Genomic DNA, 27187 nt, shown 5'->3' on the forward strand with positions numbered 1-27187 from the left:
CATTGGGGTGCACGTGTCTCTTTCAGATCTGGTTTCCTTGGTGTGTATGCCCAGAAGTGGGATTGCTGGGTCATATGGCAGTTCTATTTCCAGCTTTTTAAGAAATCTCCACACTGTTTTCCATAGTGGCTGTACTAATTTGCATTCCCACCAACAGTGTAAGAGGGTTCCCTTTTCTCCACACCCTCTCCAGCATTTATTGCTCGTAGACTTTTGGATAGCAGCCATCCTGACTGGTGTATAATGGTACCTCATTGTGGTTTTGATTTGCATTTCTCTGATAATGAGTGATGTTGAGCATCTTTTCATGTGTTTGTTAGCCATCTGTATGTCTTCCTTGGAGAAATGTCTGTTGAGTTCTTTGGCCCATTTTTTGATTGGGTCATTTATTTTTGTGGAGTTGAGCTGGAGGAGTTGCTTGTATATTTTTGAGATTAATCCTTTGTCTGTTGCTTCGTTTGCTATTATTTTCTCCCAATCTGAGGGCTGTCTTTTCACCTTGCTTATAGTTTCCTTTGTTGTGCAAAAGCTTTTAAGTTTCATTAGGTCCCATTTGTTTATTTTTGCTTTTATTTCTAAAATTCTGGGATGTGGGTCATAGAGGATCCTGCTGTGATTTATGTCAGAGAGTATTTTGCCTATGTTCTCCTCTAGGAGTTTTATAGTTTCTGGTCTTACATTTAGATCTTTAATCCATTTTGAGTTTATTTTTGTGTATGGTGTTAGAAAGTGTTCTAGTTTCATTCTTTTACAGGTGGTTGACCAGTTTTCCCAGCACCACTTGTTAAAGAGGTTGTCTTTTTTCCATTGTATATCCTTGCCTCCTTTATCGAAGATAAGGTGACCATAGATTCGTGGATTTATCTCTGGGCTTTCTATTCTGTTCCATTGATCTATATTTCTGTCTTTGTGCCAGTGCCATACTGTCTTGATGACTGTGGCTTTGTAGTATAGTCTGAAGTCAGGCAGATTGATTCCTCCAGTTCGATTCTTCTTTCTCAGGATTACTTTGGCTATTCGAGGTTTTTTGTATTTCCATACAAATTGTGAAATTATTTGTTCTAGTTCTGTGAAAAATACCGTTGGTAGTTTGATAGGGATTGCATTGAATCTATAGATTGCTTTGGGTAGTATAGCCATTTTGACACTATTGATTCTTCCAATCCATGAACACGGTATATTTCTCCATCTGTTTGTGTCCTCTTTGATTTCTTTCATCAGTGTTTTATAGTTTTCTATGTATAGGTCTTTTGTTTCTTTAGGTAGATATACTCCTAAGTATTTTATTCTTTTTGTTGCAGTGGTGAATGGTATTGTTTCCTTAATTTCTCTTTCTGTTTTCTCATTGTTAGTGTATAGGAATGCAAGAGATTTCTGTGTGTTAATTTTATATCCTGCAACTTTACTGTATTCATTGATTAGCTCTAGTAATTTTCTGGTAGAGTCTTTAGGGTTTTCTGTGTAGAGGATCATGTCATCTGCAAACAGCGAGAGTTTCACTTCTTCTTTTCCTATCTGGATTCCTTTTACTTCTTTTTCTGCCCTGATTGCTGTGGCCAAAACTTCCAAAACTATGTTGAATAGTAGTGGTGAGAGTGGGCACCCTTGTCTTGTTCCTGATTTCAGGGGAAATGCTTTCAATTTTTCACCATTGAGGCTGATGCTTGCTGTGGGTTTGTCATATATAGCTTTTATTATGTTGAGGTATGTTCCTTCTATTCCTGCTTTCTGGAGAGTTTTAATCATAAATGGATGTTGAATTTTGTCAAAGGCTTTTTCTGCATCTATTGAGATAATCATATGGTTTTTATCTTTCAATTTGTTAATGTGGTGTATTACATTGATTGATTTGCGGATATTAAAGAATCCTTGCATTCCTGGGATAAAGCACACTTGGTCATGATGTATGATTTTTTTAATATATTGTTGAATTCTGTTTGCTAGAATTTTGTTCAGGATTTTTGCATCTATGTTCATCAGTGATATTGGCCTGTAGTTTTCTTTTTTTGTGGCATCTTTGTCTGGTTTTGGAATTAGGGTGATGGTGGCCTCATAGAATGAGTTTGGAAGTTTACCTTCTTCTGCAATTTTCTGGAAGAGTTTGAGTAAGATAGGTGTTAGCTCTTCTCTAAATTTTTGGTAGAATTCAGCTGTGAAGCCATCTGGTCCTGGGCTTTTGTTTGCTGGAAGATTTCTGGTTACAGTTTCTATTTCCTTGCTTGTTGTGATGGTTTTGTTAAGATCTTCTATTTCTTCCTGGTTCAGTTTTGGAAAGTTATACTTCTCTAAGAACTTGTCCATTTCTTCCAAGTTGTCCATTTTATTGGCATAGAGCTGCTGGTAGTAGTCTCTTATGATCCTTTGTATTTCAGTGTTGTCTGTTGTGATCTCTCCATTTTCATTTCTAATTTTGTTGATTTGGTTCTTAGAGAAGATATTTAAAGTCCATATAATCCACAAAGAATTGGCATCTTCTATGATGAATTCTCTGTAATAACTCCTATGTAAGAAGTAAGAAAAAGACAAACACCACAATTTAAAAAACTGGCAGAGGATATGAAATGGCAATTTCTCAGAGGAAGAACACAACTGAAGATAAGGAAATGAAACAATGCTCAGAAAAGAGCATAATTAAAGAAAAATCACCTTATTAACAATCTGATAAAATTTACAATGGCTAATAATGCCAAAAGTTGATGAGGTTGTAGAGAAACAGGACTTCATATACATTACTAGTCATAGTATAAATTAGATATACAGTGGGTAATAGCTTGTAGATTAATTTGACAGCATCTTACAACAATGAAGATGCACAAACCCCATGACCCATGAGTGCTCTACTTCAAGACAGCTACCCTAGAGAAATACTCTTGCACTTACGCACAAAATGACATGTATCAGAATGTTGGTTGTTGTACTGTATGCAGTTGGGGGACAAGTAGAAACATCTTGATTCTTCCCAGTAGGAAGTAGAATATCATCTTAGACACTAAAATAACAGATGTACGTGGATCAATATGAATAATACCAGAAACATCAATTTTTAAAATCTATTAAGTTCTATTAAACCCTGTCATTTTCTACTTTTAAAATTTTTGTTGGTGGTAAAAATACGTTTTAAACATTGCCTTTATAACAGCCCTTCTACTGCTTAAAATCTACTTATTGGGTGCTTACTCATTTCAGTTTTACCCAAGGTGGTTTTCTCCCCTGCATTCCAACAAGTTCTTGTTCATATTCAGGTCTGTAGCTGTCTTAGCTGCATTGGGTCCTAGTATATTACTGCAAGTCTAATAACTGATCTCAACTCTTCAGACAGTCCCAGAGCCAATTCAGTTTTACATTCATCCCTTGTGTCCTTGTGTCAGTTGCTCAGTCGTGTCTGACTCTCTGCGACCCCGTGGACCGTAGCCCACCAGGCTCCTCTGTCCATGGAGTTCTCCAGACAAGAATACTCGAATGGGTTGCCATGGCCTTCTCCAGGGGATCTTCCTTACCCAGGGATCGAACCCGGGTCTCCCACATTGCATTCAGATTCTTTACCATCTGAGCCATGAGGGATTTCATCCCTAATACTACAATATTTTTTGCTTCAAATATCTTTGTACAGCTCCGAATACCAAGAAAAATAGTCATTACCATTTACTATCTGGATTGAAAGAATTCCTTTTTAAAAACTACTTGTAAGTTGATTTACAGGTCATTTACAAACATAAAAATAAAGGGAAGCAGAGACTATTAAACTATTTAATAAGAGCTTAAATAGAGAAAACCAAATTTTTATCCCATATATTTTCTTGATTTTGAAGACATCTATTGACTGATCAATAGATACTAATATATATCCAAAATGGGCAGGAGCCTCTGAATGTAACTAACTGTTCATCAGTTGTCATGCATGAACTTGTACACTGATTGTAAATTTCAAATGACATCGCTCATAGATTGTAGTTTATCATTACTTCTGGTTCTTCTTCTTATGTCATCAAGACAATACTTGAAAAATTTTTTTAAATTTGGCTTATAATTTTGTTGAAAATAGGATGGCCATCAGACATTCTATAATTGCAAAATATTTTTATTTTTAGGTTTGTATACAGCTTTTTAATGGCCAGTTTAATTTTTTAAAGTCTACATCATCTATTTCTTCTTGTTATTTTGTAATACCTGCCTTCAGCATCTGTTGTCTTATTCATCCTTGAGTTTGAGACAGTCTGTTAGGATACCATCATCTGAAGGCACATAGTCTGAGATTTTACTTAGAGTGATCCATTTCATCATCTTCATTAGTATCTCAGGTGCTACTATCTCAGTCTTTGCATTCATCTTTAGATTCATCCAATAATTGCAGAATGTTTTCCTCTGTTGATTTTCTTTTCTTTGCCATTACGGCCATAGAATAAAAAAATCTGAACTGTATTCAGTTAAAGCTAAAATCAGGCTTGTTGCCTGATATCTTTGTTAGATAGTGGATGGTGTCTAGACTTCTTTTATACCTTTTTGAGAGCAGATATAATACTTTGGGCAACACAGTAAAAATGCTGAAAGTTGATGTCATACGATATTTATTTTACTATTGCATCATCCTTCAGAGAAATACCATCATTTTTTTTATTATTTTAATCTTTTTTTAGCATTTTTTTTTTTTAAGTTGCTCAGTCGTGTCCAACTCTTTGTGACCCTGTGGACTGTAGCCTACCAGGCTCCTCCGTCCATGGGATTCTCCAGGCAAGAATACTGGAGTGTGTTGCCATTTCCTTCTTCAGGGGATCTTCCCGACCCAGGGGTCGAACCCGGGTCTCCCGCATTGCAGGCAGATGCTTTAACCTCTGCGCCACCAGGGAAGTTCCCCTTTTTTAGCATAGTTAGGACTAATTGGTGAGTAATGATGACATAATTTCTAGAATGTTGAAATAGCATAGTATATCTTAGATTTATAAAAAGATCCAATGGACCCATACAGTAATTGCAAGATAGAATGAATTTAATTTTATTTTATTTTGTCTGTGCTGCATAGCTTGTGGGATCCTAGGTCGCCTTTCCAGGGATCTCACCTGGGTCCGGCTTTGAAAGTGCAGAATCCCAATCGCTGGACCACCAGGGAGTTCCCAGAATGAGTTCTATTTTTTAAAAAACATATTTTCTGAAACTTCTGTGGTGGTCCAGTGGTTAAGCCTCTGTACTTCCAGAGCATGGGGTACAGGTTCAATTCCTCGTTGGAGAACTAAGATTCTACATGCCATGGGTCATAGCCAAAAAAAATTTTGCCCCCTTTTTATTCCTGTAGCAGACTTCTAGGGGAAAAAAGTCATGTGATATCAATTTTTATAAATATTAATACTGCTTAACAAAGAAAATTAAAAACCAAAATTGTGTTTCTAATGGACCCTAATGGTATACTGAGGATTAAACATCAGGTGCAGGTGAGAAGCATTTTATAAAATCTGTTGTGATAGTTTCTACATGGCTGTGTAGGTATCTTTGGTGCTGTTTTGAAACTTGCAGACAGTTTAAATATGACACTTAATAATAAAACTGAGTTGGCAAGGAATTTCTAGGTAGGTATTAATCATAGCCAGGTTTTTCTGATATACTTTTCTCAATTCTTACACCCAGAAATGGCTTGGTGTATTCAGCTAATGACCCCATGGAGAGTATATATGTGTTACATAATAAAGAAAAGCATCACCTCTGTGATTCTGGACCGTCCAGGCTGACAAAGACGAACACTTGCATATAGGTCAAACTGGCTAAATATAGAACAGCCATTTTCCAAGGCTGTTGCCAGGGGCTCAATGGCATCAGCTGTGTTTCTGTGGGGGAAGAGTTTGCAGATAAGCATAGAGCTAGAAGTCAGTGAATTGAAGAGGATTGCATTATGGAGCTTTAAACTTTTTGGTAAAGGGTTTATTGATGATTAAGCTATATTAATCTGTGAACATTAATCTCGACATCTTCCTAACCCAATTCCTAATTTATTACAATAAGAACTTGCCTTTATTTAAATAATGCACCTGTAGAAATTGATGTTATTGTACTCCCTAAGTTGGGGGAAGGGACCTGATGACAAGTCTCAAGATTAGCAAGGTTCTGAAAAGGTCAGAATTGTACTGAATTATGTTTAGGGAAGATTGCTCCTGTGATCATTAAATCAAGCACAGTGTTCTTATTGTCTCTGGCTTCCCTTCCATACAGATGATTTTTGAGGTTGGACTGAGAAGGAAGTCATGATTCCAGTGGTAACATAAGGCACATTGACAGCAAAATTCATACATTATAACAGCTTTTTGTTTTATGCTGTATTGACAGACAACCTTGAATAAAGGTGTCTTTAAAAAAAATAGCATAAAATCTTACAGCTTTTCAGTCACAGACAGGAGTGTCCTTGTGTTTTATTGAAGACAGCAAGAATTAATACTGTACTGTCTAGAATTTTTTGGCAAAGCTAAGATTGTAGTTCTAATTCTTCATTCTCTACCTTCTCTACAGATAGAAAAGTGAATAGGTTTTGGTGTTGAAGGTTTTTTAAGCAACAAGCTATCGTTTATCTTTAGATATCTGTTCAGTAAATATGGCAATAATTGAGAAATTAAGTAAAATTTTCAGACTTTAGTTTTAAAACATTGTGGAAGGAGAACAATTTGTAAGTTATATTCAGGAAAAAAAATATAATGAAGCTTAGTTAAATTTTGAAAACCTTGATGAACACATGACTGTCATCTTGCATAAGAATGCATTAAAGAATGAACAGTATTCCAAGTAATGAATACTAGAATGTGTGATAAGATGTTATATTTTTTATTTATTATTATGAATTAAAACTAACTTTTCTGAGTTTTATGAATTTTAACTTGTACCCTTTTATGAATTTTGACATGTGTATAGTTTCATGTAACAGTCATCAAAATCTAGATGCAGAACATTTACATCACCTCACAGAATTCGCCTGTTCTGTCCCTTTGCTTATAACTCTTGGTAACTACTGATCTGTTGTCTATCCCTATACTTTTGTCTCTTTGAGTTTTGTCTTTTTGTCAGATAAATGGGACTATAGTATGTAACCTTCTGAGGATGGCTTCTTTCACTCAGCATATTACCTTTGAGCTTTCATCCTAGTTGTCACATGTATCAAACATCCTTTTATACTCTTGAGTAATATTTCATCATATGGATGTACCATAGTTTGTTTATCCACTCACCCACTAGAGGGCATTTGGGTTGATTCTAGTTTGGGGCAGTTACGAGCAGAGCTACTGTAAACCAAGGAGTGGAATTGCTTGATCATACTGTGTTTTATCTGGTTTTTATTTTTTTTAAGTATATATTCAGGTGTGTTTTAGATCCTTTCCAGTTTCCTTCAGGTCATTTTTAGAACCTACTTCTTTTTTTCTTCCTACTTCTGATACAGCATTTCATCTTTCATCTTTGTCGTGTTTTCTTGATCCTGTTTTCTTTGGGTTGACTTTATTGGAATCATCTTTTGGTACTGTAGCCCAGAATCTGTCTGGCTTTTATATTTCTCCAGCTTAATTATATGATTCATCTCCTTACAGAATCTCGTTTGCAGCTATACTCTGCCATTTGTAGATGACTTTCACATCTATCTTTCTATCCTCTTTTGTTCAGTTTATATCTTGTTATCTGGAGGACATTTGTTATCTGGAGGATTAGATGTCCTCTTAACGCTTCAGTCTTCTCATCGTAGAAACTTAAACATTTTTTTCCCTTCCATCTTTTCCCTTCTGAAACTTTCTTATCATAATCACAGGTAATTTATTATGTTTGTTGTTACTTCCCCTTTCCAGTTGCAGGCAGTAACCAAACCTAGGACTTTTGTTTTTTAGTCATCACTACTCCTGTCACCAAAAGTCTGTTGAAGAGTCTTTTCACCTCATTTACGTGCCAGTGTTTCTTGCTGACCTTCCAACTGTGTATTTCTCCTTTTCCATCCTAAAGTCAGGATTAAAATCATCTTGTATAAAGAACATTCTACTTTTGCAACTGTATGTGTGTGTGTGTGTGTGTGTGTTTGATCTTTGTTTCATTAGAAAGGCCTGTTTCTGGATTTTAGTCCCTATTGTGATAGTACTGTAACTATTGTTTCTCATGTTAGGTAAATTTTATTATCCCCTTTATAGGGCCTGGATTGTCCCCTTAGCCTTCTGCTCAAGTGGCCCTACATGCATCTGAACTCTTATCTGTTTGTTCCTCTCTTTCTCCTTCTATTTGCCTTTGTTCAGGAATAATTTCTCATACCCCACAACAAGAATACCTGTTATGTAGGAGGGCACAAAGTTGCACTTGTAGATAATATGATTGCCTATATAAAACATTCAAAAAAATCAAACAAGCATAAATAAGAGAGTAAAGTAGTCAGATGTAAAATAAATACAAAAAATTATTATCATTTCTACATATATACTGTTTCTGAAATATAATGTGAAATCCCATTCATGATTGTAACCAAAAACCATGAATAGTTAGGAATCTTTAAGAAGAAATTTATATGACAAAAAGTACAAAATTTTATTGGGAGATGTAAAAGACTTAAATTGTTGGAGAGATATATTAAGAACTGAATAAAGATGTCAGTACTTCCTAAACTAATTTAGAGATTAGATCCAGTTTCAGTCAAAACTTGGCTTTTCTGTTTGTTTTTAATTGGAGAACGTATTTTTACTCTAGTAGAAGGATTCTAATAATCATGGGGCAGCAAACATGGTTGAAAGTAACCAAGACAGTTACAATAAAGAAGAAAAAGGTATGGAGAGAAAGAGCTTGCCCCAGCTGCTACTGTCCATAGTATAGGCTGAAAATACCTATCATATATAAAAATATAAAGCCTGATAGAAATAGTGTCTCAGTGAAGAAAGGATTATTGAGTCAACAATTTTGGATCAGCTAAATATTTGAAGAATTACTTGGATTCTTCCTTGTGTATGTGCGCTCAGTCACTAAGTCGTGTGCAACTCTTGTGACTCCATGGACTGTGGCCCACCAGGCTCTGCTGTCCATGGGATTTTCCAGACGAGAACATTGGAGTGGGTTGCCATGTCCTTCTCCAGGGAATCTTCCCAACCCAGGGATCGAACCTGCATCTCTTGCATTGGAGGGCAGATTCTTCACCACTAAACCACCTGGTTTGTATCATATATAAAAATTAAACTTCAGATAGATTAAAGAATTGTACGTAAAGTAAAAATTTACAAGAGAATAAAATGTAGGTGACTACCAGTGTCTGTAATAGGGGAAGATTTTAAAGATAAAAGTAACAGAAAACATCATAAAAATAAAAATTGATAATGTTGGCTGCTTAAATAGTAAAAATACATTTTAAAAAACCCTTCCACTTACTAAAAATATACCTTGAGTGAAAGTCATTCAGTCATGTCCAAGTCTTTGCTGCCCCATGGACTATACAGTCCATGGAATTCTCTAGGCCAGAATACTGGAGTGGGTGGTCTTTCCCTTCTCCAGGGGATCTTCCTGACCCAGGAATCGAACCAGAGTCTCCTGCATTGCATGTGGATTCTTTACCAACTGAGCTATCAGGGAAGCCAAAATATACCATAAGTAAAATTAAAAGCCAAATGGCAAATTGGGATAAAATATGTATAACAAATACAATAGTACCCTTACTGTATAAAGAATTTTTATAAATTGATAAAAATCATTAAATCCCAATAGAAAAATGTACAGAGGACATGAACGAGTAGTAAGAGAAAAATTGACACTGGTAAAAAAAAATATATGATTTTAAAAAGTACCAACCTTGTCAATAATTAGACAAGTGCCAATTAAAAATGATTGAAAAATACCATTATTCATCTATCAATTTGGGAACTGCTTTTTACTTGTGGGGATATATCAAGATAGGCAGTGTTATGTACTGTGGTAGGATTATTATAAAATGATAAAACCTCTCTGGAAAAGATTTGAAAGCCTATTTCAAGAGCATTAAAATACTCAACACACCTTTTAACAATTTGCCTTCATGAAGTATTGTCAAAGATTTCAGTATAAAAATGTTCATTGCAACAGCTTTATAATACTAAAAACTTAGAAATTACTAAGTCTGTGACAGTAAAGAATTAATGTGGAATAGAGGAATTAAATTATGAAACCAATCATATGATGAAATATTATGGGGGCATTAAAAATTGTAATGTATAGCTGTATACATTGTAATATAAAAATTATAATGTATGCTTATAGGTGTGGGAAAGAGCTTAAAATACTGATATCTGAACTGAAAAAAGGAATGCAAACTTTTACATAGTACCAAATTAATATCAGTTATTTCTTGCTAGTTGATTTTGGATGATTGTGATTTCTTTACATTTTTTGGTAGTTTTCCAAGTTTTTATAGTGATAATGTATTTTGCAATTAGAACCAAAAACAATAAATTTAGATTTTTAAAAAAGAAACAGTTAATGTTCAAGCAAATGAAAGATGTAATGAGTTTCCAATATTTTAATTAAGATAAATTTAAAACAAATCTAAAGAATGTTAACAGCTTTTGTCTTTAAGTGATATATTGATAATTTATTTTTAACTTATTTCTATTTGTTTAATAACTTTTGCTCAGTCCAGTTTGTTCAGTTAACATCTGATATTTTCATAATCAAAACTTTGTCTATTAAAAAAAATGATATCCTTACTAGAGGTTTAGTGAATACCAGTCATATCTAATCTTGAATCTCGTTGTGGGCGTCATTGACTTTGTCCATGTGTTGTTATATTTAGGTTATGTTTATTTTCACCTGTTTTGTTTTACTAATACCTAATGGTTTTTCTTAAAAAAAGTCTCTACAATGCACTTCTGCCTTTGGTTCCTGAAAAGAGACTTAATTACTTAAATATAAATTGCTGGAAAGTTCGTGATAACTTAACCTAATCACTGTTGGCATTTAAAAGTATCTGCATCTATTAGAAGTTCAAAATATATAAACCGATTTGTTTTTCATTATGACTCTATATCCAACAAAATAAAACAGAAATCACTATGTAGAGGAAACAGCACCTGCTTGATTATGTTCTTTTGATAAATTGTGTCGCTTTTCTCACTTTACTGTTCAGAAGAAGCAGTCTGTTTTCATGTGGTATAACTGAGTATGAATCAAGTTCAGTACCTTCTCCCGTTTGTCCAATTTCCAGTCCACCTCTGAGTGGAGTTCCTCTTTAGCTATATACTATGGTAAACATTAAACCTACTACTTTGGAGGCTATCCTCTCGCCAAAACTCAGGGAAAATGGGAAGGAATTGGAATTCATGGAATTAAGAAATGTTTGAGAGTTCTCTCAAAGAATGAGGTAAGAAATGTGTGTGAATGAATAGATATGATGGGTATTCACTTTTATCAGTATATAGTGTATGTTTTCATTTTATTTCTGTTAAATATGAGGTCTGGAATGCCTTTTCATTTTGCAGAATTCTTAGACTGCAGTTCCAACTTTGAGAGGGCAGCAGCCATGATTATACTTGCTATATTTATTAGTCAAATGGAGTGAAAGCTTCATTCTGCTTTCTTGATTACCTTGTTTAATAATATATTCAAGTTATGACCTTTAACGTAATTTCTTTCCTTCCTAGCTTGGTGCTAACAGTGGTTTGCACATCATCATCTTTGATGAAATTGATGCCATCTGCAAGCAGAGAGGGAGCATGGCGGGTAGCACAGGGGTTCATGACACTGTTGTCAACCAGCTGCTGTCCAAAATTGATGGCGTAGAGCAACTGAACAACATCTTGGTCATTGGTATGTTTGCTTGATTAAAAAAACAAAGTACTGTGATTTCAAAAATGTTAAATATGCGGGTTCCAAATTCAGATTTGTGTAGCTTGTAATTTTATATGTAATTTTTGAGTGTAATTTTTATATGTAATTACATATAAAATTTATATGCAATTTTATACAAACATTTTGGCCAATGTTGCCAAATTAGAATCAAGTGATGTTGAAGAATTTCATTGTTTTAATGTCTAGCCACAGTAAACAAACTCTGGGCAAACTCTAGGCAAACTTGGGCAAAGATAGTGAGGGACAGAGAAACCTGGTGTGATGCAGCATGTGGGGTCATAAAGAGTCGGACGGAGCTTAGCAACTGAACGATAACAACAAACAAGTCACAAATGAAAGATGAGTTCTTGTGACTCATGGCTTTAAACCTGTAGTTAACAGATGAAAAAGGCAGCACTGTGTAAGTGGTGGCTTTCACATTGGTTTCTGTAGGCCTCCAAGGGTCCTCAGAGGTTCTTCAGGTTCTGTGCAGGCCAGGGCAGATCATGCATCCCTATTATAACTTATTATTAACTGCCTATGTACTGAAGTTCTTCTTAAGATGACTTTGAAAACAAAACACAAATTATGCTATTTATGAAGGTTGAAAACCTTTCACCTACAAAAAAGAGATCTTGAGGTCAGATAGATGTTCACATTGCCCCTCTCTCACTTTGACAGCTTATCTACCCGTTTGAACCTAAAGTTTTCTTTTTAAATATTTGATGCTTTCATTACATTTATATTCCACTGGTGTGTACAGTAGTGAAATACTAAGGCAAAGTCCCCAGATATTTTCCTTAGGTTAAGAACAAATGATATTTTTGAAAATCATTGCTTTTCTATTTGACTTTTATAAAATTGTCCTCTTAGCTTGTCAGGGAAATTCTTGCAACTATTCTTGCATATGCTAAAAGGGTATTTTATCTTATTTTTGAATTCTGATCATTTGTGTATTCTTTTAACACCTGTGCTCAGGAATGACCAACAGACCAGATTTGATCGATGAGGCTCTCCTTCGACCTGGAAGACTGGAAGTTAAAATGGAGATAGGTAAATATCTCTGTCACTGATTGGGGTAGGGGGTTGTAATTAGAGTTCATTAGCAGGAGCAAAGTCATATACCTTAATATTTGTTAGAAAAGTCGTATATCATGAAAAGCAGATATTTATACACTTGCGTGGCTATAAGAAGAACATTAGGATTATAATTATCTATTTGATTTCCAATGTTATCAGGCTTACCAGATGAGAAGGGCCGATTGCAGATCCTTCACATCCACACAGCAAGGATGAGAGGGCATCAGTTACTCTCTGCTGACGTAGACATTAAAGAACTGGCCGTAGAGACCAAGAACTTCAGCGGCGCTGAACTGGAGGGTCTGGTGCGAGCAGCACAGTCCACTGCTATGAACAGACACATAAAGGTCAGTAAAGTCAACTGCCAGGTTAGGAGTCTGCAGCCCTGTAAGTCCTGCACTAGTGTTCTTCCCCTTGTCTTTCAAGCATTCCAAGGGCTAGACTAATACTAACTTTTGATGGAGAACAGACATGATGAAAGGTATTAATTAATTGTCAACTGCTACGTCTTCAGAGTAGTTGGAAAAAAGATAATGGTAGCATCTGCCCCGTGGAAACTACTGACCCATTTAACTTGGGTTGCCCCCATTTGATGCAGGTATGTGAAGATGGTGATTTTGAAGAATTGTTTAGAAATTTGTGCTGTGTTGACTTGTAACATGTCATAGGAAGTTGGATGTCCTACATGCTAGAATTTTGGGGGCTGCTTCATTAAGTCAACATATTAAATACCTGCTTGCTGTTTTCAAAGTATTAAGCTGGAGACACAAAGGTAATGAAGCACAATCTCTTCCCACAAAGAATAGACGGTCAGGGAAATGGATGTGTTTGCAAATTAATACAGTAATGTTATTGATGCTTTAAGAGAAATACATACAAAAGACACTTTTATTTTGGTAAATAAAGCTTGATAAAGTGCATTTGATCCTTTTTTATCCCTTCTCTTCAGGTTTTACTTATCACCTATAGTTTGATGACTCCCAGATTTATGTCTCATCTTTTAAAAGTATATTTCTCTGACTTTCCGTTTTATACCTGGATGTTTTATCAGGTCTCAGATTTAATATTCCAAAACCAAATTCACTTTTTTTTTTTTTTACTACTTTCCTTCCTGCTCCTACTTCCCTATTTATCCCAATTTCCTAGGCTTAAAAATCCAAGATTATCTTTGATTTCTACCACTCTACTGTGTCCTACCTCAATTTATTTGCCAGATTTTGTCTGTTCTATCTTGACAGTATCTTTCAGATCTCATTGCACTACTGATCTTCTGTTTGATTAATCTTCCTGTTTCATAGCATTCTACTCTTCAGAACCTTTCAGTGGCTAACCATGATCTACAGAACAAAGAACAGATGTCTTAGCCTGGTCTTTAAGGTCCTTTTAGACATGACCTTAAATTGGCCCTTCTTGATGTGTTCTCAGTTATTCTTCATACACTTCAGCTAAGCTGAAATATTTACCAATCATCAGATATTAATGTATTTTACTACTTTTCTGATGTTGCTTTTTTTTTTTTTTTATGCTTTACTGAGAATCTTTACCCTCTATGTTGCTTATCTTTTCTTTCTTTGTTTTTTTGGCTGTGCCACAAAGCATATGGAATCTTAGTTCCCTGACCAGAAATTGAACCCACACCCCCTGCATTGGAAGCACAGTCTTAACCACTGGACTGCCAGGGAAGTCCCTGCTTATCTTTTTGATACCTGACTCATGTACCACCACTTTCTTCAAAAAATTTTCTGCTTCTCCCTTTCAAGAATGATGTGTTCTCTTCCTTCTTGAACTAGTAATGTATCAGGAATTCCCTGGTGGTCCAGTGATTAGGACTTGGTACTTTTACTGCCATGGCCCAGGTTCAGTCCCTGGTTGGAGAGCTGAGATTCAGTAAGCCCCATGGCATGGCCAAAAAAAAGAAAGAAAATATAGTAATGTATCACTTATAATACCTTCTGTTGACTTTCAGTCAATGGATTTATTTAGCCTACTGTATGCCAGACACAGTGCTAAGGGTTAATGCTCCCATTTCCTTACCTTGAGCAGCTCACAGTCTAATCCTCCACATACAGTAATAGAAAGTACATGCAAGGTAAGAAAGTGAAAAGGTGTCAGGTGTGGTCAGCTTATCAAGTGAGAGGAGCTTTCACAGAGGAATTTCTGGGTGAACATGCTTCCTTGTGGGGTCAGGCATTTTAGGCAGAAAGAACAACATATGCAAAGGAACAGAGACACACAATAGCATGGTGTGTTAAGGATAATTCAGTATTGCTTCAGCATAAAAGGTAGGGAAGGGGAGTAGAGACGTGGTGGGGGATGAGTCGGGAGGCTAACGCAGGGGATGGAGCACAAAGAGCCTTTTATATTGTGCTCAGAAGTACGGACGCCTTTTCTGTGAGTGTGCTAAGTCACTGAAGAGTTTTAAGAATAGCAGTGGTATAGTGTTAAAAACATAAGCTCACTCTGGCAGATGTGTTGAGTGGAGTATTTAGGGGAGTGAAGTTGGCAACATGAGACAAGAGAGGGGAACTTGTGTAACAATTCACGCAGGAAATAATAAAAGCCTAACAGGTTGAGTATGTTTTGTTTGGGTATACCCTAGCAATTGCTTTAAACCAGGGGTTGGTAAACTATGGTCCACAGGCCATATCCGGCCAACTGTCAGTTTTTAGAAATAAAGTTTTTGGGACCCACCTGTTTGTTTATGTGTTTTCTGTAGCTGCTTTCATGCTGAAATGGCAGAATCAGTATCTGCAACAGAAACTACGTGGCTCACAAAGCCTAAAATATTTACTGTCTAGCCCTTCATGGAAAAAGTTTGTCAACCCTTGTTCTAGACTTGAAGTCCTTGTCTTATTTATTTCTGATCTCTCATAGTATCTAGGTCTTGATACTGAGAATATGGTAGCTGCTTAGTAAATATTTTTTAAATTAGTAAATGTGTATTCTGAATCAAACTCTTATCTATAAGTCATAATTAATTCCCTTGCGTAATTGACTTTGTTCTCGCTCAAGAATGCCATAATGCAAGGGTCCTCAACCCCCTGGGCCAGGGACTGGTACCAGTTCATGGTCTATTAGGAACTGGACCACAGAGCAGGAGGTGGTCAAGGGAGCGAAGCTTCATCTGTCATTCCCTGTCGCTCACATTACCACCTGAACCCTCCCCGATTTGTGGAAAAATTGTCTTCTACAAAAGCAGTCCCTGGTGCCAAAAAGGTTGGGGACGACTGCCATAATGGAAGAGGCCACTTTAGACAAGGTGTTAAATGTCTTTAAAATACTGGAGACCCTGTGGTGAGGAGGATAGTAGTACTACTGCTTTAAAAAACAAAACAAAAGACCCCCAAGAATGCCAAAGGACTGAATAGTGTGGGAAATAAGTGCTAGAGCCTTTATAGGTGGATCTGCTCATTTCATTCATCCATTCTTCCTCCTTGCTGTAAGAAATGTCTTAGGAAAAGTGATAAAGTGGTGGTGACTTCAAGAGAAATTATATAAATGTTGTGGAAACTGCTCCCCACTGTTCTGATCTTTCACCTCAGTCCACCATCAGTGCTTCTTGATACTATAATCCACAATTACTAGTTTATTAGTTATCAGATTTTTCATATGCATTAGCTACTGGATTTTTATCTTATTTAGTCATTTGTCATTTTTATCACAATAACCTTATCCCCAAATGGCTCTGAAGCCGTTCTTAAGAAATGTGCTTTCTTCCAGCATGTATTGGATTTATTTACACCCAAGACAATGAGGAATGGTGGAATGGTGACAGGTTTTGTAGTCAGAAGGTGTGGTTATGTGTTACAGTTCTTTCTACTTCTTTGTTTCTGGTTTGTCAAGAGGAAATAACTACCTATTTCATCAAGTTTTTGTGAAAATAAAATCAAATACTGTTTGTAAAAGTGCCTTACAAACTATATAAATGTTTGTTGTTATTTCCATTTTTGTTATTATTGCTAATTTGAGAAGGTACTGTAAATATCCATTTCCATATGTGAGTTTTTTAAAATTTTTGTTAACTATTTGCAGTTATAATATTTCTAATTTAAAGGTAAAATGTTTAACCACCACTGTACAGAATATATTATCCTTTAGATTTGCAAGTAAGAAGTAGTACAAATAGTGGACATTATTTCCCTCACTTTTTCCATGTGGTTAAATTATCTTTAAACTTAGGTAATGCATATAGCCTTGTGACCAACACTTTTTGTACCAAACAGCTTTTGAATTTTTTTGAGTATCTGTGGAATAGCCAATGCAAAGGACTTCATAGGTACCTCAGGAAAAAGAGAGATGTGTAAGACACTAACCTCAGAAAAGAAAGAGTACTATTTGCTCTCTTTTTTGCATTAAAAAAAAAAATCTGCACTGCCAAGGTCTTTAAACATTGTTTTCCCAGCAGGACTCTTCCTCAGTTGAGCAAAAAGCACACGGTTTTAGTATTCTCATTGCTGTATATATTCAGAACTTTATTAGTGATAATTGATGAGTAAGTATATAATTTGAAAGTTAATGACTTACAGTTGGTGTAGAACTTATGCACAGCATTCGTCTGTTTATTATGACGTTCTTCCTTTGTATTATAAAAAGCCACTGAGAATTTCCTGGCAATCCAGTTGGTTAGGACTCAGCACCTTCACTGCCAGGGCCTGGGTTCAGTCCCTAGTTGGGGAACTAAGATCCTGTTAATTGCATGGCGTGGCCAAATAAATAAATAAATAAAGCCATTACTTGTGTTGTTTTGCTGCTTTTTCAAAATAATTAGACTTGACAAAGTCAGATGGAATAAACTAAACAAGTCTTCCCTGTTAACCTGTTTTTCTCAGATTTTCTGAAACAAGTGGAAGATCCAGTCACAAACGCCTGATGTTCATGTCATTTATACTTAGATCCATGTTTGTGGTCAACTAAAATTCATGTGACATTTGATTGTTTTTAGCTGAAAGGAATTTCTGCTTCAGGTAGAGAAGATTCATAACCTAAATTTCTTCTGTGCTAATCTGTTATAAGGAAATAAATGCAGGACACACATGCACTTTATAAGGGAATCAAAGCTGATTTGTGTTTATAGAATTTCAATAAAATTATTTTTTATTTTCTGTAGAATTTTGATTGATTAAGGTAATTCCACCCTTAATTTAAGAGGAATGATAAGAACTTTGAAAGGTCAGATTTAAAAGGTTATTAAATTTAAGGGTGACCACTGGATATTTGCTAGTGTTGAAATACAAGTTTATTAGTTTCTGCAGGTATAAGCTGAAAGATGTTGCCTCTTCTATATTGATTAGCTGTTATAAATAAAATGCAGAGAAAAAAAATCGATCTAATTCAGACAAGTGAGAAAAGTTTTTCTGAATGAATAAAAATTCAGAATTGTAGATTTTTTTTAATTTTTAAATTTTTGAAAAAATCGTAAAAGTTAACCAAGAGAAGTCTTTAAGAAACTTATTTTAATGAATAGGTAGAAAAAGTTTATAACTGTAGTATTGCTTACTTACGATTAGGTAACTTATAAAATTCACGGAGGCCTGAAAACAACCTGTTCTAAAATAACTGTCCCTCAACCATCTTCAGTTCAGTTCAGTTCAGTCTCAGTCGTGTCCGACTCTTTGCGACCCTGTGAACTGCAGCACGCCAGGCCTCCCTGTCCATCACCAACTCCCGGAGTTTACTCAAACTCGTGTCCATTGAGTCGGTGATGCCATCCAACCATCTCATCCTCTGTCGTCCCCTTCTCCTCCTGCCCTCAATTTTTCTCAGCATCAGAGTCTTTTCAGATGAGTCAGCTCTTCGCATCAGGTGTTCGAAGTATTGGAGTTTCAGCTTCAGCATCAGTCCTTCCAATGAACACCCAGGACTGATCTCCTTTAGGATGGACTGGTTGGATCTCCTTGCAGTCCAAGGGACTGTCAAGAGTCTTCTCCAACACCACAGTTCAAAAGCATCAATTCTTCGGCTCTCAGCTTTCTTTATAGTCCAACTCTCACACCCATACATGACCACTGGAAAACCATCTTAATTCACCTTAATTCATTGAGTGAGTCCTTTCTTAATAGTAAAAATACGAGTTTCACACTTGTTGCAGTCCTAGAATCTCTCATATTTTTCAGCAAATGCCAAAAGATAGACAAGATTTTCCTTTCATATTGCTATATGTTTCTGTCATTTGAATGCAGGTTCACTCTAAGAGGAAATCATAATAGTATTTCATAACACTGTTATGAAAACACTTGCCCATGCCTCCCTGTGTACACATGAGAATAATTTTCTGGGGTAATGATAACCCGGTAGATTTTTGAAGACATGGTTACATTGTCTCCTAGTTTCTAGTCTTTATTTCAATTCCTTTTACAGGTGAACTGTTTTTGTCTCTCAGAAAGGGTCTAGAAATTTCTCTTCACCTTTGGTGCTCTGATAGCTTACAGTAGTGTGTCTAGACAGGTATAAGTTTCTTCATGTTTACCCCGATTACTCATTGAAACCTTTAAACTGCAAAGATACACCTTTCTTCAGCTAGGGAAATTTTTTTCTTGTTTTATTGTTTTTTTCTCTCTCATTCTTTCTCTTCTCTCCTTCCTCTGAGACTTGTCTTAGATTAGGAAGTTAAAAACTTCCAGATTCATGTTCCCTGCTTTTGAACCTTTCTCTCTCACTTTCTGTGATTCATGGGATTTGGGGCAGGAAGGGAGATAAATAAGTGTATCTGGTTTGCCGTCTTGTTCCAGTTTTCTGACAGTTCTTTTTATCCCATCAGGCTGAGATTTTATAAAATGTCTGTCATTTTATTTGTCTCAGCAGTCAGTTTGTAAGGGACATGACTCATATTTTATAATCATCTTTAGAAGATTGATATTGCTTAACATAGTTTGGTTTTATAGTCAGGTTTTATGAAGATAGGTTTTTTTAAAAAAACAAAAACAAAAACCCATAGTACCATTTTAAAAATCAGACTCACTTGCCTTGTGCTATTGGGAGTGAGCCCAGTCACATTAAAAAGTGTGTTGGTATCTCAGTCACTCATCAGGTGCAGGCAGCTCCAAGTGCTGATAAAGGCCTTGATGCTTCTCCAGATGTCTCTTCTATGTAGGAGCTCCAGGTGCAATGAGCAGAGTATTTGGAGCTGGCACACTGGGTCGTGAGCACAAAGTATGAGTAAAAATCAAAGTCATAGGTCCTTGGTCTCCTAAGATAATGGTTCACAAACCTGGTTGAGCTCCAGAACCACCTGTGCACTTTATAAAAATATGAATTCCTGTACCCTCTCCTGGGCCTGTTAAGTCAAAATCCTACAGGTTTGAACTGGGCACGTGTGTGTGTGTGTGTGTGTGTGTGTGTGTGTGTTTGTGTGTGTGTGTATCATTCTGATAGGCAGCCAAGAATGAGAACCACCTTCTGAGAGACCCCCCTCTTTATATTTTCTTCTCTTTGTGCCTCATTTTGAGGGGGGAAATGGCTCTCTAATGCTCTTTGATATAGATGTGTTATAATTCACTTAACTGGTACCCTTTCCGTGGACTTTTAATGTACTCTGTCTTTTGCTCTTAGAGATTGCTATAATAGATCTCCTGGTGCATACAACTTTGTGCACATTTGTGAATATATTCATGGGATAAACACCTACAAGTGGAATCGTTCAGGCGAAGGACGTATATATATTTGTGAATTTGTTTTTTATGTTTTTTATTCTGTGGAAATAGGCCTTTTAAATCCTCAGGTGTTATATTCTTAGCTGAAAATATTCTTTAATCTTGGAAGTCCTTTACATTGTGTTTTCATTTCTCATTAGGCCAGTACTAAAGTGGAAGTGGACATGGAGAAAGCAGAGAGCCTGCAGGTGACAAGAGGAGACTTCCTCGCTTCTTTGGAGAATGATATCAAACCAGTGAGTGCAAATATCAAGTGATGCATAAGTCAAAAAAACAAATCAGGAGAAAAATAAGTGCCGTTTTACCCTGTATTTTGGAAGATTATATCATGTGTAGTTTTTTAAAAAACATAAAATCTCAGTAGTGTAAGTGTCCAGCATAAGAAATATCTGTTCAATAACTCTGTGCTGTGCTGTGTTGCTCAGTCGTGTCTGACTCTTTGTAACCCATGAACCCATGGACTGTAGCCCGCCAGGCTACTCGGTCCATGGGGATTCTCCAGGCAAGAATACTGGAGTGGGTTGCCATGCCCTCCTCTAGGGGATCTTCCCAACCCAGAGATCGAACCCAGGTCTCCCACATTACAGGCGGATTTTTTACCCTCTGAGCCACCAGGGAAGCCAAGACTTACTGAAATATTTCTCATGATAGGGAACTCACCATCCTGTAAGGCAGGCCATTCAATTTTGAGACTTTCTAACAGTTCTTAAATTGCTTTCAACTAGTTTTCTCATTGGTTCTTTATATGTCTGAAGCTACAGAAACCTAAATTCATCCTAATTCATCCATCCTTCATATACAGACTGACATTTAAAATTACCTCTCATCTCTTTTCTACCTTTCCCCAACCTCTTCCAGGGCATTCCTTTCTCTTGCTCAACATCTCTAGTTCCTCTCACTACTCTCATTTCTGAAACTTTCAATTATGCTCCGTGCCCTTTTTAAAAAAGGTCAATTTTCTTAAAATATACTTAAAACTCAATAGTCATAGTTGGAGTTTTAGCATATATTATGAGGTACATCAGCCTGTTTCCTGTAAAACAACCACTCATGTTTGAGTAACTATATTAGTACAAAAATAAATTGTAGAAAGGGCTCTTAAAAAGGTGTGTGTGCTTTTTTCTTTCTTAAATGGACCGTGGGTGCACGGAATTGGATGCTTCTTAATCTTTAATTGATGACATACAGTCATTAGTCTACAGTGTATAAAATAAAATGTAGTATATATTAATTTTCTGAGACTTTGTTTTGTTACATATTTTATTATGAGGAGTCATCTGTATGATTTTCTGTGCCATACCTCATTTATTTTCATTGCTGAATAACATTGCATTGTGCGACTGCCATAGTTTGTCTGTTTTCCTGTCAATGGACAGTTGAAATATTACCAGTTTTTTGTTATTACAAACAGGTGCTGCTAAGGCATCCTTGAGTGAGTTTCTCCTAGATATATATATTTAGCAATAAAATTGCTGGGTTGCTGGGAATATGAATGTCCAACCTTGAACTAGTTCAAAATGTTTTCCTAGTGGTCAAACCAATAAACACTTCGTCCAATAATGTAAAGAAAAGTGAAAGTTGCTCAGTTGTGTCTGACTCTTTGGGACCCCATGAACTATACAGTCCATGGAATTCTCCAGGCAAGAATACTGGAGTGGTTAGCCTTTCCCTTCTCCAGGGATCTTCCCAACCCAGGGATCGAACTCAGGTCTCCTACCATTGCGTGCTAATTCTTTACCAGCTGAGTCACAAGGGAAGCCCCCAATAATGCAAAAGAGATCCTGTTCTCTACATCCTGTACAGCAGTTGGTATTGTCAGACTGAATTTTTGCCATTCAGTTAGATGTAAAAATTGGAGAAGGAAATGGCAACGCACTGCAGTATTCTTGCCTGGAAAATCCCATGGATGGAGGAGCTACATTTCATGGGGTCGAAGAGTTGGACACAACTGAGCGACTTCACTTTCACTTTCACTATTCTTTCTAGATATAAAAATAGGATCTGATTTTTGTCTTAATTTGGATTTCACTGGTTACCTATGAATAATTATTTCTTCATATGTTTGTCAGCCATATGAGAATCTTCTATGATATGCCATTCATGTCTTTTGCCTATTTTTCTGTTGTTTGTTTTTATTTGATTTGTATAAATTCTTTATATACTCTTGACAATAATTGTTGAACTTACCTCCTTTAAAGACAGAAATTAGCTTGTTTTAGCCCAGTCTGCTTTTTTTTAATGACTGTTGTGACTTTTAAATATAAAAAACTTTCAGCAGTGGAAATGGTTTCATATTTGCTGTTGTTATTCATAATAATTACCAAAAATATTAGAGCCCAGCATAATCAAACTATCTTAAAATTTTTTAAAGCACGTAATTTGGCTATAAGGAAGAGGCAATTATGACAACTTAGTTAAGTAAGCAGTAACTTACTTTTATTTATTCCAGGAGTCTGGGGGATAAAATGAATGACAGGATGAGTAAGGATGACTATATATGTTATGTAGTAGTTTAAGAGGGTCACTGTTTTCTGGTTCAGGTATCTTAACACTGCTATGAGGCTTGGGAGTATATATCTGGGGTAATTAAAAACCAGCCAATCTACATATTTCCTACAACAGCCTTCTGGTCAGTATTTATTAGGCTCTTCCTTTGTAACTTTTTAGGGCCATTGAATTTACCATATCCAGAACAGGGAGTACTCAGGAATCAAAGCACTAGTATATGAAGAGACCAAATAGTAGTCTGAAGGATGATTTGGTAGCAAGGTGATCGAGGGATGAGACCACTGTATACTGGTTAGAGACACTATTGCAAAGGATGACTTTCTGTGAGGAGCATGTTCTAAAGAACTGTTAAGATTTTTCCATAATTGGGGAATGAAAAATTAACTTGAGGGTTGTGATCATTTTTTTCAATTCAAAATTCTCAAGGTATATGACTTTTACATTACACTGGGTTTTATTTTCCTACTCATTTCTTCTCCTAACCTTATGGAAATGCTATTCAGTTAAGTAAATAGCTACTAAAGTTTTAAACTGCTTTTGGCAGTGGGTTTGATGGGAGTTGCAATTTGAGATTAGAAGCTGAAAATAAAGAGGGATGTGATTTAAGCCCCAATATGTAGTGCAAATAAAGTTATAATGTATAGCAATCACTTTCCTTTCCTTACCCTTCAATCTTTCATTACCTTGCTCATTTCTACCTCTTGCTAAATCGTACATTTATATACACACTTACCTTGGTGAAATTTGACTTATGTCCTCTACCACCAGACTTATGTGGACAGGATCTCCTCATTACCACTTCATACTTTTTTAAAATTTTATTTTTATTTATTACTTTTTATTGGACTATAATTCCCTTACAGTGTTGTGTTTCTCCTGTACAATGAGGTGAATCAGCTATCAAGTTCAGTTCAGTCGCTCAGTCATGTCTGACTCTTTGTGACCCCGTGGACTGCAGCACGTCAGGCCTCCCTGTCCATCACCAACTCCTGGAGTTTACCCAAACTCATGTCTTTTGAGTTGGTGATGCCATCCAACCATCTCATCCTCTGTCATCCCCTTCTCCCCCTGCCTTCAGTCTTTCCCAACATGGGGGTCTTTTCAAAATGAGTCAATTATTCACATCAGGTGGCCAAAGTATTGGAGTTTCAGCTTCAGCATCAGTCCTTCCAGTGAACACCCAGGACTGATTTCCTTTAGGGTGAACTGGTTGGATCTCCTTTCTGTCTAAGGGACTCTCAGAGTCTTCTCCAACACCACAGTTCAAAAGCATCAATTCTTCAGTGCTCAGGTTTCTTTATAGTCCAACTCTCATATTCATACATGAGTACTGGAAAATCATAGCTTTGACTAGACTGACCTTTGTTGGCAAAGTAATGTCTCTGCTTTTTAATAAGCTGTCTAGGTTGGTCATAACTTCTCTTTCAAGGAGAAAGTATCTTTTAATTTCATGGCTGCAGTCACCATCTGCAGTGATTTTGGGGCCCCCCAAAATAAAATCTGTCACTGTTTCCACTCTTTGCCCATCTATTTGCCATGAAGTGATAGGACCAGATGCCATGATCTTAGTTTTCTGAATGTTAAGCTTTAAGCCAACTTTTTCACTCTCTTTCACTTTCATCAAGAGACTCTGTAGTTCTTCTTCACTTTCTGCCATAAGGGTGGTGTCATCTGCATATCTGAGGTTATTCCGGCAATCTTGATTCCAGCTTGTGCTTCATCCAGCCCAGCGTTTCTCACGATGTACTCTGCATATAAGTTAAATAAGCAGGGTGACAATGTATAGCCTTGACGTACTCCTTTCCCTATTTGGAACCAGTCTGTTGTTCCATGTCCAGTTCTAACTGTTGCTTCCCGACCTGCATACAGACTTCTCAAGAGGCAGGTCCGGTGGTCTGGTATTCCCATCTGTTTTAGAATTTTCCACAGTTTATTGTGATCCACATAGTCAAAGGCTTTGGCATAGTCAATAAAGCAGAAATAGATGTTTTTCTGGAGCTCTCTTTTTCAGTGATCCAACGGATGTTGGCAATTTGATCTCTGGTTCCTCTGCCTTTTCTAAATCCAGCTTGAACATCTGAAAGTTCACAGTTCACGTACTGTTGAAGCCTGGCTTGGAGAATTTTGAACATTACTTTACTAGCATGTGAGATGAGTGCAGTTGTGTGGTATTTTGAGCATTCTTTGGCATTGCCTTTCTTTGGGATCGGAATGAAAACTGACCTTTTCCAGTCCTGTGGCCACTGCTGAGTTTTCCAAATTTGCTGGTGAGTGCAGCACTTTCACAGCATCGTCTTTTAAGATTTGAAATAGCTCAACTGGAATTCCATCACCTCCACTAGCTTTGTAGTGATGCTTTCTAAGGCCCACTTGGCTTCACATTCCAGGATGTCTGGCTCTAGGTGAGTGATCACACCATTGTGATTATCTGGATCATGAAGATCTTTTTTGTACAGTTCTGTGTATTCTTGCCACCTCTTCTTAATAGCTTCTGCTTCTGTTAGGTCCATACCATTTCTGTCCTTTATTGTGCCCATCTGTGCATGAAATGTTCCCTTGGTACTTCTTAAGTTTCTTGAAGAGATCTCTAGTCTTTTCCATTCTATTGTTTTCCTCTATTTCTTTGCATTGATCACTGAGGAAGGCTTTCTTATCTCTCCTTGCTATTCTTTGGAACTCTGCACTCAAATGGGTATATCTTTCCTTTTCTCCTTTGCCTTTCGCTTCTCTTCTTTTCTTTTCACAGCTGTTTGTAAGGCCTCCTCACACAACCATTTTGCCTTTTTGCATTTCTTTCTCTTGGGGATGGTCTTGATCCTGTACAGTGTCATGAACCTCCATCCATAGTTCTTCAGGTACTCTATCAGATCTAATCCCTTGAATCTGTTTGTCACTTCCATTGTATAATCGTAAGGGATTTGATTTAGGTCATACCTGAATGGTCTAGTGGTTTTCCCTACTTTCTTCAATTTAAGTCTGAATTTGGCAGTAAGGAGTTCATGATCTGAGCCACAGTCAGCTTCCAATCTTGTTTTTGCTGACTGTATAGAACTTCTCCATCTTTGGCTGCAAAGAATATAATCAGTCTGATTTCAGTGTTGGCAGTCTGGTGACATCCATGTGTAGAGTCTTCTCTTGTGTTGTTGGAAGAAGGTGTTTGCTATGACCAGTGTGTTCTCTTGGCAGAACTCTATTAGCCTTGCCCTGCTTCATTCTGTACTCCAAGGCCAAATTTGCCTGTTACTTCAGGTATCTCTTGACTTCCTACTTTTGCATTCCAGTCCCCTATAGTGAAAAGGACATCTTTTTGGGGTGTTAGTTCTAGGAGGTCTTGTAGGTCTTCATAGAACTGTTCAGCTTCAGCTTCTTCAGCATTATTGGTCAGGACATAGACCTGTGATACTGAATGGTTTGCCTTGGGAATGAACAGAGATCATTCTGTCATTTTTGAGATTGCATCCCAGTACTGCATTTCAGACTCTTTTGTGGACTGTGATGGCTACTCCATTTCTTCTAAGGGATTCCTGCCTATAGTAGTAGATATAATGGTCATCTGAGTTAAATTCACCCATTCCAGTCCATATTAGTTCGCTGATTCCTAAAATGTTGACATTCACTCTTGTCATCTCCTGTTTGACCACTTCCAGTTTGCCTTGATTCATGGACCTAACGTTCCAGTTCCTCTGCAGTGTTGCTCTTTACAGCATCAGGCTTTGCTTCCATCATCAGTCACATCCACAGCTGGATGTTGTTTTTGCTTTGACTCTGTCTCTTCAGTCTTTATGAAGTTATGTCTCCACTGATCTCCAGTAGCATATTGGGCACCTACCGATCTGAGGAGTTCATCTTTCAGTGTCCTGTCTTTTTGCCTTCTCATACTGTTCATGGGATTCTCAAGGAAAGAACACTGAAGTGGTTTGCCATTCCCATCTCTAGTGGACCACATTTTGTCAGAACTCTCCATCATGACCCATCTGTTTTGGGTGGCCCTACATGGCATGGCTCATAGTTTCATCAAGTTAGACAAGAATCATCTATGTATGTACTTAAATCTCCTCCCTCTTGGAGCCCCCCCTCACACCCACTCCCTCCATCCCACCCATCTAGGTCATCACAGAGCCCCAGTGCAATTTCATATTTCCATTTTAATCCTTGACACCTACAGTTGG

The 27187-nt window shown here is 36.8% G+C and overlaps 1 protein-coding gene across 2 annotated transcripts in view; it reads left to right on the forward strand.

The window, feature by feature from the left end:
• The window catches only part of NSF (N-ethylmaleimide sensitive factor, vesicle fusing ATPase), a 148796-nt gene that overhangs the window by 79496 nt on the left and 42113 nt on the right, over window positions 1-27187 (forward strand). For both annotated transcript variants that reach the window (XM_020873383.2, XM_020873384.2), the window contains exons 10-13: window positions 11595-11760; window positions 12760-12834; window positions 13021-13208; window positions 20651-20746. In XM_020873383.2, coding sequence (XP_020729042.1) covers window positions 11595-11760; window positions 12760-12834; window positions 13021-13208; window positions 20651-20746 — 525 coding nt within the window. The remainder of the gene's footprint in view (window positions 1-11594; window positions 11761-12759; window positions 12835-13020; window positions 13209-20650; window positions 20747-27187) is intronic.

This window comes from Odocoileus virginianus, chromosome 17 (genome assembly GCF_023699985.2).
Source record: "Odocoileus virginianus isolate 20LAN1187 ecotype Illinois chromosome 17, Ovbor_1.2, whole genome shotgun sequence".
Taxonomy (NCBI): domain Eukaryota; kingdom Metazoa; phylum Chordata; class Mammalia; order Artiodactyla; family Cervidae; genus Odocoileus; species Odocoileus virginianus.